At 35.8% G+C, this 13,074-nt stretch overlaps 1 protein-coding gene across 1 annotated transcript in view; it reads left to right on the top strand.

Moving 5' to 3' along the window:
- Nucleotides 1–11,844, top strand: part of LOC150085451 (guanine nucleotide-exchange factor SEC12) — a 108,459-nt gene extending 96,615 nt beyond the window's left edge. The window contains exons 8-9 of the mRNA XM_090373257.1: nt 8,631–8,790; nt 11,759–11,844. Coding sequence (XP_090229383.1) covers nt 8,631–8,790; nt 11,759–11,844 — 246 coding nt within the window. The remainder of the gene's footprint in view (nt 1–8,630; nt 8,791–11,758) is intronic.
- The last annotated feature ends 1,230 nt before the right edge of the window (nt 11,845–13,074 follow it).

Genomic DNA, 13,074 nt, shown 5'->3' with positions numbered 1-13,074 from the left:
GTAGAACCGACATTTTTATTCACTAAATCTGTTTATATCCCAGAAAGGTTTTTTACACATTGGATGTGAATCCATCTGTTTGTAGTTTTATTTAAAACTTAGCTTGTTTTAAATATAAGTTTTAATATATAAGTAATTTTTAAATATAAGTTTTAATGCTATAAGTAATTTTTAAATATAAGTTTTAATAAAATATTTATTTTTAAAAAGAAAAATCACTACTAAAATATGCAAATTAGTGTTAAGTAGATTTTGTTCATAAAAATTAAATTACAGACAAGGAATCAATACAAAACCCTACTTAATGGCTTGGTGACATTTATAGTTTCTTGTGGACTCTTGTCATCAGGTTGAACAAAATAAGGGTTGTAAAAAATTATGAACTCCTTAATTATATAAGTTACAAGCAAAATATTCCAGTTTTTATAAAGTGCTAGTCTATGTGAAAAAGCAGTGTCACCACCATGGGATCATTGATAAATCTCACACGTGCACACACACACAGCATTATAAAAACAAACAGCATTAAAGACTGCGTGAACACTGTTAACTTGATCCCATAACACATTCAGTAAATGGAAATACCCTCTCAAATCAAAGTTGCCAGTTAAGAGATTAGTCACCAAGTATCCCATCAAACTGAACCCATTACAACAACAACAACAAAAAAAAAAAAAATCTTATCACATTTAACTTTAAATAAGGAATTGGATTCAGAGTTAACCATCATAATCATAGTTAATGTGTTGAATAACATGCTAATTTAAGATTTTCTCAAGATGAAATTTAACTATAATTAGAAATAAGATTATAGTTATCTAAAAATAATGCCATAAACAAATGAATAAATACATAAGTAAATTTAATTTACCAAATTAATAAAATTTATTTTATCATTTTATTTTATGATATCAACATACCGTTAATTTAAAAAATAAGAAACTCCTGAATGATGTAAAAACAAATATATGAATGCAATTGATAAGAAAATGGAGTAACCAGTGGGAATAGACCTTGCTATAGACTTGCAGGGAGATTTCAATCGTGGAAAGATTTTCTATTCGCACTGAAGACCAAGTACTTAGTGTTCGGTTTGGGGTTTATGTTCAATGGCGAGAAAAATGCCATTATGCATGGTTCTGCCTAAGATGCTAATACCTTTCTAAATGTATTTAAAAAGATAAAGTGCACCTGCATAGGTGACATTATGCAATTTAAAAAGGCAATGGCAGCTTAAGCAGAGCCATGGATAACAATATTTATCTCTAAGTCAAATGTAAGTCCGAGGCCTTAGTGCAAATGCTCAGCACTCAGCCTTCACTTCACTAAGGGCGTACAATGGCAGTCATGCACAGTTAACTGCATGATGCAACAACCAACTGTTGGAAGTTGAAGTCTGTGGTTGTGATGTATGGTAACGTTGCCACCGTTTGTCGGTCATGAGAATGGTTGCTTCAATAATATGATAAACATGGCATTGTCTGTTTCTGTTGACAGAAGTATTAGAGCACATGATGATGTGCAGTGACTCCAACCAGGTGCGGTGCTAATAATGGCGGGACCGATCAACAACCATGACATCGTGGCATGGATCAATGTCGTGTTGGGTTGACCAGAAGTGCTCAGCAATGGCCGAGTGTTCTATGTCGCTAAGCTAATGGCTCTTTCGTGTTCTGAAATATGTTTGCCGAGTCTTCTGCTAGTTTCCCTGATGTACAGCTAGTGCAGTCACGGCAAGAAATGCGGTAGATTAGTCCACTCTGTAGTAAGGTGGGAACTGGTGTTTTCACTCTGGAGATGAGGGATCATAGTTTCCTGCCTGGGAGTTGTATGCACTTTATCCCATGAGATTTCAGGACCCCAGAAACCTGATGTGAAAGGTTTGGGTAGTATGGAATAAAGATGCTCACAGTGGAGTCATTACCTTGAACGGTCCTGTCGGTTGCTGCATGGTCACGAGCCTGTAGGTCGCACCTATCTAGGGTACTGGTGGGATAGTCACATCTCGTAAGATCTGTCTTGACCCTATCAATCTCGGTGCGTCTGTCATCTGCAGAACTAGAGTGGGTCCAGGCGCGAGTCAACAAGGTCAGCACAGTGCTGAGAAGGTGTGTGTGTGTGTGTGTGTGTGTGCTGACTGGTAGTTGGTAAATTGGTCAGCACACATTGGCTTGCGATAGACAGTTGTTCTCAGGCATGTGCCCTCACGTCGGACTAGGGTGTCCAAGTATGGTAGGGCATTGCCCGACTCTAGTTCGATTGTGATTTTTATGAAAGGTGATTAGAGGGTTAAGGCAGTCTAAGAATCAGTAGCCCGAATCTCTGGGAATAACTGCAAACACATTATCCACATAGCAACACCAAAAGGTAATGGGATCTGGTATACTCATAAACGCACGACCCTCTAATTCTTCCATTGTGATGTTTGCCGTGACTGAACTAACTGGGCAATCCATGGCTGTGCCACATACCTGATGGTAAATGGAGGCATCGAACATGATTGTGCCACCAGTTAAGCACAGTCTGAGAGCGGTCGAAATATCATCTGAAGTTAGTTGGGTTCTGTTGCTAAGGGTCTGGTCACTATCCAAGAGTTCCTTGGCAACTCATACTCACCGAGCTATGAGTTGGCAAAATTTGTCTCGGGGGCGCCTCTCTCCCCTTGTAGGGAAGGCCGCCAACATCGTTTCCAACAGTGGTGAATTTACAAAACAGATCCAGGCGCCTCCGTAGCCAGGTGGGAAGGAGCAGCAGTGCGTAGCACACATACAGCTAGTGCATTGATTAGACTGGGGGTTCGAGCCCGTCACTATCAAATACAGAGGATGCGGAAAGGTCAGGGAATGACCACCGCATATCCCAGAGCAATATGGCCTTAGTTGCTAATGCTCCTAAAAAAATCAAAACAAAACAGATCCAAGCCCTATCCATCTCAGATGATCAAGTCATGGCCTCATTCAACATAGTGTCCCTATTTACTTCCATCCCTGTTGAACTTGCCATCATGTGCCAAGGAACTCTTGGATAGTGAGCAGACCCTTAGCAACGGAACCCAACTAACTTCAGATGATATTTCCACTGCTGTCAGACTGTGCTTAACTGGTGGCACAATCATGTTCGATGACTCCATTTACCAACAGGTGCACGGCATGGCCATGAGTTCCCCAGTTAGTTCAGTCATGGAAAACATTGCAATGGAAGAATTAGAGGGTCATGCGTTTACGAATATACCAGATCCCATTACTTTTTAGTGTCGTTACGTGGATGATGTTTGTAGTTATTTTCAGAGATTCGGGCGACTGACTCTTAGACCACCTTAACTCTCTATCACCTTTCATAAAATTCACGATCGAACTAGAGTCGGGCAATATCCTACCATACATGGACATCCTAGTCCGACGTGAGGGCACATGCCTGAGAACAATAGTCTATCGCAAGCCAACGTGTGCTGGCCAATTTACCAACTACCGGTCAGCGCGCATGTGCAGTCATCTTCTCGGCACTGCGTGGGACCTTGTTGACTCGCGCCTTGGACCCACTCTAGTTCTGCAGATGACAGACGCACCGAGATTGATAGGGTCAAGACAGATCTTATGAGATGTGGCCATCCCACCAGTACCCTAGATATGTGTGACTTACAGGCTCGTAACCACGTAGCAACCGACAGGACCGTTCAGGTAATGACTCCGCCGTGAGCGCTTTATTCCATACTACCCAAACCTTTCACATCAGGATTCTACGGTCCTGAAATCTCATGGGATAAAGTGCATACAACTCCCAGGCAGGAAACTATGATCCCTCATCTCCAGAGTGAAAACACCAGTTCCACCTTACTACAGAGTAGACTAATATATCGCATTTCTTGCCATGACTGCACTGCTGCTATGTCGGGAAACTGGCAGAAGGCTTGGCAAACGTATTTCAGAACATGAAAGAGCCATTCGCTTAGCAGACATAGAACACTTGACCATTGCTGAGCACTTTTGGTTAACCCCACACAATATTGACCCACGCCGCGATGTCATGGTTGTCGATCGGTCCCGCCATTACCGGCGGTGCGCCTGGTTGGAGTCACTGCACATCATGTGCTCTAATACTTCCATCAACAGAAACAGAGGATGTTGTGTTCATCCTATTATTGAAGCAGCTATTCTCGTGACTGACAAACAGTGGCAATGTTACCATACATCACAACCACAGACTTCAACTTCCAACGGTTAACTGATGAAGGGCAACATAAAGCCCAAAAGCTTTTGTATTACTATATGTATGTATCTATATATTCTATTTTTACTGTTTAACCTAGTTTAACTACAACTCGTTATTTTACTTTCCGTTCCACTGTGCTACATAATGAAAATAGTATATAGGCATATGTCTCCTTTGGCTGGAATCATGCATTCACACTGCCAGAGGTGGGTAGTGCAGGAATTTTCTGTATTTGCAACGTGTTTTTTTTGCTCATAACTATTAGTAATATTACTATGTCTGTCTCTATAGTAAAGAATAATGATTTCCTAAATGGCTCTTTGCATTTATAACAGTATAAAAACTGCCCAGTGTTGCTGTAATGCATTGATCATTTCTGTCTAGGTAGCATACTTAACTTTCATCATCAGCATTTTGCTGATATTGAGAATATCATTTTTCATGGCAATGTGAGATATTATTTGTATTGCATTTGCTCAAAATGCAATATCAACTTTAGTTGTGCATCATACATTATGGCACTTATTTTTTCTCTTTATCCAATGAGGTCAAATTCTTGAGATGTGTGGTTCTTTTCATGATTCTGTTTTTCTTGATGCTTTTCACAACCGGTGCCACCCAAAACCCCGACATCCAGATTCCCAACACCCAAAAGCTGAAAATCCCGACATACCAATCGTATTTAAAAAAAAAAAACGAAGTTAGAGTGTATATCTCAAAAACTGTCTTTGCAATAAAAAATGGTTTTCGTGTAATCAAAACGGCCACTAAACACATTAAAATTTTATTTGAACACATGGAACATGTATATTGCGGTTATGCAAACAGTATATGATAATGTTAATATTTTATATCATTAACGAATAAACACACACTAATGGTATACCATCAGTTCACAAAAACCACGTTACTGACAATAATCACAGTTTAATGTTTCAAAATCACAGATTAAAATTTTCAAAAAATCATACAAATTATAATCAAATGTTTAAGTATTGTAATAATAAGAAGAAAATGGAATATGTTTTTCAGGGATATTTTTTCGTTACCCCTTTCAAAATATCCTGCTGGTGCCCATGGTCATGCCTAATGTACTTGTCAAACAAATTCATGTTTGACAAGTGCAAATTGAAAATATTTCTTCAAATTGAAAGAGGTATTTGTCGTTAAAATTTATTTTTTTTATTCTTTCTATACAAAATTGATCTAATAAGGTAAATTTTTACTTACAAAAAACTAAAAAATATATAGAATTATATTCATATATTTTTACAATACAGTAGATACTGTCTGGATTTTGGGCCAGACTCATTCACAACAACTAGTGAACTTGCATGAAAAGATGGAGTTTATTTCCACTAACCTTGGTTTCCCAAAAGTGGCATTTCCCTAACAATTATATACATATATTTTATGACAAATATATCTATATATTTCTCATACCTGGAAATAAATGTTTTGTGATAGTGTAAAATTTTCTAACAAGCCAACATTGTCATAATTATAATTTTTTAATACTACCTTCAGTAGTTTCTGCAAGTCTGGTTTAGTTAAATCTGATATTCTGAACAGCTATATTGGTATATGGGTTGTGCTGCAGTTCCCAAGGATTTGGAGCATTATGTCCACATTTTGTTACTACTTATTAGTTAGATCTCTTTCATATAGAATGCATTGTGTTTTATATATTTTCAAGTATTTGTTTCAGAAATGTTAATGGTTTTGTGGATTCTCTGCCTAACTGTACCATTGTATTATTCTGCATTATTTTTTATAATCAGTAATGTAGGATATTTATATACTTTTGCTATTATTTGAGAGGACTTAAGGAGAATACCATTTCTATAATAGTACAACTCAGGAATGCATTTCTATACTAATATAACTCAGACCTACAGAATGATCATTGAATATTAAAATAACCCACTATTCTTATTTGAAGGGAAATACAGTGGATTCCGGTTATTTGGGCCACCGTTTATTTGGGACAAATCTTAAAAAACAGAAACCAATTGAGAAAATAGCCAGGGTTTACTTTGCGTAATTGGGACAGCATGCTGTTTAATCGGGGCAGGAGACCGCAGCACTGGAGATTACCCTATGATTGTCTCTGACGGTACCACGTGGTTCAGTCGAAATTCTGGAGGTCACAACCATAAAACAAAACAATTAGCAGTCACCTGTTTATTGGACTTTTCTGTTAGTGAAATCTATCATAAACGGACAGTAAACTCGATCTTACTGAATTTGCAATAATACTGACAGCTGGAATTCTGTGGGTTATTATGGTGATATGTGTTTACACTTCCATGAAATCTTCAATCATATAAAAAAAATTAATTTTCAGATCTTCTCTTCATTCCTATTTTTAAAGCTTGGTAACTCGTTACTCTGTTCTCACTTGTGCATATCGTCTTACTTGCAGTTTGTGTGTGCCGTGTTCTTTGTTATTGATTGGATTGCTTATCTTTTTACTGTTTTAAATTTTAACCTCTACCCACAAATGTCAATGAACAGAAATGTCAACTAGTTCGTATGTACATATTACAGTACGTATTAATTATTCCGATTATCATGTATATTCTTCTGATTTTCACGTATCATTTAATTTTTTAATTGGTAAGGTAATAAAGGGGAAATTTGTGCTTAATATACCTTTACTTTTATAGTCTGTGGATAATATTCCTCCTATTTTCTCTAATTAGAAGCACTGTTTAATAGAATTAAAATTCAGTTCACAAACGTGATCACAATGACCGGCGCTTACTACACATCGTATGGTGAATAGTACTTTACTATGGTGAGTTTGTCATAACGAGATTTGATTGTACAGTGAACTAATTGTAAAGGGAGGGTTACATTGTATTTTTAACTATTTATGTGAAACTTCGGATAATTGGGGCAGCCGCTTAATCGGGCCAAAATGCACTAGGCCCGATGTGTCCCAAATAAACGGAATGGACTGTATACCTAGATTTAAATGGAAGACTGGATAAATAGAAGTAGGTAAATGAAGTGAGTGGGGATACAGTCAGTCCTCGTATAGCACGATAGTTGTGTTCCTAGAAACCCTCGTGCAATGCAAAATCGTGCAATATAAACAGGCCCTATGGGAAAATAGGGTTGGGTGCCGGCCACCCAAGATTGAACACACATTTGTAACCAAAACATTACCAAACACAATAAATAATCGTAATAAAATACTTACGTATTTTATTACGACTATTACGTAATAAAATATTGCTAATTCTTTTGCTTTTATCGTAAGCAGACTTGTTCCTTGTTTAAATTTCTATCCAAACAGATGACAGCCGTTCCATCTCTTCCAGTTCTTTGTGTCTTAATCTAATGAATTTAAATTACACTTTGAGTTGTTCTTGCTATAAAAGTTGTTTTTATTTTCTCTGCTTTCTTTGTAATTCTCGGGGTTGCCTCATTTAGGTCTGTAGCAAATGCAATATCACATGGTCTTTCATTTCGCTCAAAGCGTTTCACAATTTCATATTTTTTCTCTATCGACAGAGGCGGACTGGCCATAAGCCTTACCGGGGAAACCCCGGAGGCCGGTGTGATTTTGGCCATAAACGCTAGTATGAGGCCACTACAAAATTTTCCAGGGTAAGAATTTTTGACCCAGTCCGCCTCTGTTTATCGATAATGCTTTTCTTTTTCTCTCTGAATCTGCAGTGTCTTCACCAGTACGCTTCCTTTTCACACATTTTAAGTATTTTACTCTTTTTTTTATGGAATAAAGCACAATTACAAAACGAGGAGGCACGATTGATACACATAAACAAAGCTGCGCGCGTGTAGCAACTGAATAAACAACACTGTAAAGGCAGAGATACACTATTAACACTTCACATTTTACTAAAGCACATTTCTAGGGGTTACTACCATAAAACAGTTTCCAGTTGCGTTTCTGCTAGTAACGCAACTGGAAATTGTTGCTAGTTTCTGCTGGAATCTGTTATAAACTGGTAGGAAACTCAATCTAATTGCATTTGCGATTATAGCGATAGCTGGAATTGTTGGTTTTTACGTTATTATGGTGAAATGTGTTTCCCCTTCACTGATATAAAACACATAAATACATTTTCAGAATCTTCTCTTTATTCCTATCATGTTGCGTTCGGTTGGGGCGATTCCACGTTCGACTGCCATTTCTTGTAAACACAAAGGCGAAACATGCATAAGCGAATTCGGTTCGTGTTATATAAGATATCGTTCCCCTATTTATAAATCGTGTATGATCGAATTCGTGTAGTGCAAACACGTGTTATACGAGGACTGACTGTACTACATTAACCTGCTTCCTTGCATCATTTTGTCAGTGATAATACCTTAATACTAAAATTTAAGTACAATGTGTGTTAGATAAAAATTTATTCATTGACTCTTTTCTTTTTTTTTAATCCTAGCAACTTTATTGTGCTGAAAGTGCACATAGTATATTTGTAACTGGATTAGAATTTCTGAAGACTAAAGAAGAGACGCAGCGTATTACGGGTGATAAAGATGCTTCCTTGATTAGCATATCTGTAGATAATCATATTAATATTCATCACATTCCAAAACAAGGTAATTTTAATTTGTATTATAAATTAAGACGTAGCTCTTTTTAATATTCATTGTGATTAAAGAGTTAAACTACCTTCTTCATTATAACTATTTTTAACTTCCTATGTTGATGTCAACATATAGTGGTATGTTCAATTTTTTTGCTAGGGAAAGGGATATTCCTATTAAATTATCTACTGAATATATAATCAGTATACTATTTAGGTTAGATATTTTACTGGGCACTGTAGTTGTCATATTTGCTCCATTATAAGACAACCTCCAAATCTTGACACCTACAGGGGGCAAAAGGAACCTTCAGTCTAACAGCTGTGTGAGCAACTAACGACAATGAAAAGCTTACCATAAATGAAACTTTCATAAGAGAACAGATGTTTTATGATTACGTAATATAACAATATCTAAAAGACATAAGCTTCCTTGTATTTCTAAAGGTACTGCTTATATCATAAAACAAATGCACAGTTTAAAAACTTATGAATTTTGATGCTCACAATAAAATACTACATGTACCTTTTTCATAACTTAAAACACAAATGGGCTGAATTTCGCTTCGAATACCAGAATGAAAGGCATGACATATAAGAATTTGTTTCTTATTTGAGATTCCAAAAAGGCAAGTATAATTAAATGAAAACTTAGCCCTTCCTAATAAACAGTTTTAGAGATGAAAGGGTTTAAATGAATTCTTTTCAATTTTGGGAAAGGTATAATTCTGATAGAAGGCTATTAATACCGAGGCCATAGTTAACCCATACATTTGTTTATAAATTTGATTTCCAAAGGCAATGTAATTTGCTCTCCCCCATGGACTGGAGATGTGCAAATGTATCCCCAGTTCACAAAGGGGGATCGAAGGGCGACAGGAGTAATTACAGACCAGTGAGTTTAACTTCTGTTCCAGGTAAAATAATGGAGTCACTGGTTAAAGATGCATTGCAGGACCATCTAGACACGACTGCAGCAATAATTCAGACACAGCATGGGTTTGTTAAGGGAAAGTCTTGTCTGACAAATTTGATAGGATATTATGATGTGGTTACAAAGGAACTGGATGTAAAAAATAATTTTCATATCATATATTTGGATTTCAGGAAAGCTTTTGACACTGTTGTGCATGGAAGACTATTGTCAAATTGGAGCAGAATGGTATTAAGGGTAAGTTGCTACAATCGATAAAAAGATGGTTGAGTGGGAGAAGACAGAGGGTGGTAATCAATGGGTGCTGCTCTTCGTGGACTAATGTTATTAGTAGAGTCCCACAGGGTTTGACGTTGGGTCCACTGTTGTTTTGTATATTTATCAATGATATTGATGAAGGTATATCAGGCTTAGTGTTGAAGTTTGCAGATTATACAAAGATTGGCAGGGTTGTTAATGACAGTAATGGCAGTGTGCTACTGCAACAAGATCTAGAAAATTTGGGCAGATGTGCTAAGAAGTGGCAACTGAAGTTTAACCTTGACAAATGCAAAGTACTGCATATGGATAGAAGTAACCCCAGAGAAACGTACCAACTGTGTGGTACTACACTTAAGGTGGTAGAAAATGAAAAAGACCTGGGAGTAATTGTGCAGCCAGATATGAAGTTTTCAGAGAAATGCAGACAGACTGCCAGGGCAGGTCATGGGGTTTTGTCAATGATATATAGGAATTTTGCTATCAGGGAAAAGGAGGTGATTGTCCCTCTGTATAAGGCAATGGTCAGGCCATGCCTTGAGTACTGTACAGGTCTGGAGGCCTCATTTTAGGAAGGATGTAGATTTGCTTGAGCGTGTATATAAAAGGGCAACAAGATTGGTGATGGGGATCCTCTTACCAAGAGAGGCTTAAGTTCTGCAAATTGCAGTGGCTGGAGACTAGCCACCTGCGCGGTGATCTGATTGAGGTGTATAAGGCCTTGAATGGGTTGAGCACGCTGAATTCTGATGGGATCCTTGTTCAGATTACGAACCTAAGGGGGCATAAATTCAAATTAAAAAAAGATAGATGTGTGGAAATTTGCCTTTAGCCAGCGGGTGGTTAATTGCTGGAACAAACTTCCGTCTGTTGTTGTGGAAGTTGATAGGTTAAATAAATTAAGGAGGAACTGGACAGGCATTTGGAGGGAATGGTGTGTTTTTTTTTTTTTTTTTGGCTGATGCTGCATAAGCTCATACACTTGTTTTCTTGCATCACATGCTACTACTACTACATAGTGAGTTCACTAGTCAGATTGGCAGAGATCTAGGTTCAAATCCCATTGAAGACTGGTGAAATTTAAGGCTTCTTCATTCAAAGCTGTAGTCAGCCAATCTCAGTCCAAAGACGTAACATTCCTTTCTGCAAACTTTTTTTTTTTTTCAGACCACACTGCAGATTGGACCTGTAAACACACGAGAGAGAGAGAGAGAGAGACCACATAATTAGGACCAAAAGTAGTCAGTGCACTCAAAAGATTCAAACTACCATTCATGTTACACTCTCCTATACAGTTTTTCATGAAAATGTCATCACGATTGCTGTTGCAGTGATAGTGGCATTTATCTTTTGATCATTCTATATTTAGAACTAGTTAGATTATTACCTATTTTGACAACACAATTGTCAAAAAAAGTAATGTTAATATATAATGGTTTTTTCTTTCTTTTTTTTTTTTCCCCCTAGGGAAGTGATATTTTTGGTAAATTGTTCACTGAATGTACAATTTTGTGTACCATTTGGGTTAGATATTTTTTTGGGCACTGTAGTTGTCAGTAGATATTATGTACTGCCATATATAAAAATTTATAGTAAGGGAACCTAGCATTTCTTAAATGCAAGCAACTTTCAATATGTATTTACATTATAGGACTGTTTTTACATTTATTTGGAAACTGCTCATTAAATGATTAAATTCAAGACTTTGCTGTAATTAAGTTTTGCCATTAAGCAGCATTAAATGCTAAATAATATTAAGAAATATTAATTACTTTTTTTTTTTTTCCAGCTACAGTGGGAATTGTAGGAATTATTTTGATGTTCGTTTTTTCTCTCTTCCTGGCATATTGTCTCTTGGACTATCTCAACCTCTGAAGATATATTAATATTTTAATTTTCTTTAAATGAATACAGTGGAGGGTTTTATATTATGGGTTGTTGTGGATTTTTATACATTATAAAGAGTTTTAATTGATAATTAGTAATATTTCTAATATCAACTAATAAGGTTGAAATTAGAGTGTTAAATTTTTGAGGTTAATTTCTTGTTTCATATGAATTAAAACTATTTTATTTATTGTAAGTAATTTTTTATATTTTGAAATCAAAATACAAAATGTTTTTATACACTTATTGGCATCCTTTTGTATATACTGTTGGCATTTACATGCCTTTAATATATGAAATAGATAACTAAACAAAGCAACTTTTACCTGTTCAGTCTTAAATTTCTTTTATTACTGTATTAATATAACTTTATTAGTCATTTGTATTGTTTTAAATATATTCATCTTAATATTGATACTTTTTAAAAATTATTAGTATTTTACTTATACAGTTAATAAGTCATAACATGTAACACTTGATGTACAGACATTAAAGTCAACCATATTGTGCATTTCTGTTGCCATCTACCCCCCCCCCCCCACAATCTGAAGTTTGAAATTTGCCAAGTTAGTCATACCAAGTAAATTTTATTTAATTTTCATTGTTTTCTTGTTTAGAAAAGAAGTAACTTTATATATTTATTTCTCAGAGCTAAGCTGTCATTTTTCTCATTTTGTAAAATAAATGTTTTTGAAAGTATTATTATTCTTAAAACTTCATATTGATTATGTATTTTAATATTTCCAAGAAGCAGAAGGGTTAGTTAGCTTCTGCATTATAAACAGCTAAAGTTAGTCTGTAAAACAGCCTGCTTCTTGTAGATTATGAAAGTTTAAAAAAAAGAAAATAGTAATTATTGTCATTAGAAACGTAATACAGGTAGTTCCTGACTTTACGAATTAATTCGTTCTTAGTGCTTGCTCGTACAGCGGGAATTTATTTCCCGTTGACATAATGTTAAAAACAGGGGCTATTTGTTTAAAATATGTGTTTAAAAACAGAGTCAACAATGAAATTTGGCCATAGTAACATTAAATAAACGTCAACGAAACAATAGTTTAATCTTAAACAATGATTTATTTAACCCAATAAATGAAAACAGCCTTTAAAATCAAGCAAATTATAATAATAAAGAAATTATTTATGTCATGCAAATGTTAAAGAATGTTTATTCTTCATCATCAACATTGACTAAATGCACGCTCGTTGATGGTTCAA

This window comes from Mastigoproctus giganteus, chromosome 5, assembly GCF_048544385.1.
Source record: "Mastigoproctus giganteus isolate SK-2022 chromosome 5, ASM4854438v1, whole genome shotgun sequence".
Taxonomy (NCBI): Eukaryota; Metazoa; Arthropoda; class Arachnida; order Uropygi; family Thelyphonidae; genus Mastigoproctus; species Mastigoproctus giganteus.
This window is presented reverse-complemented; position numbering and strand designations above follow the sequence as displayed.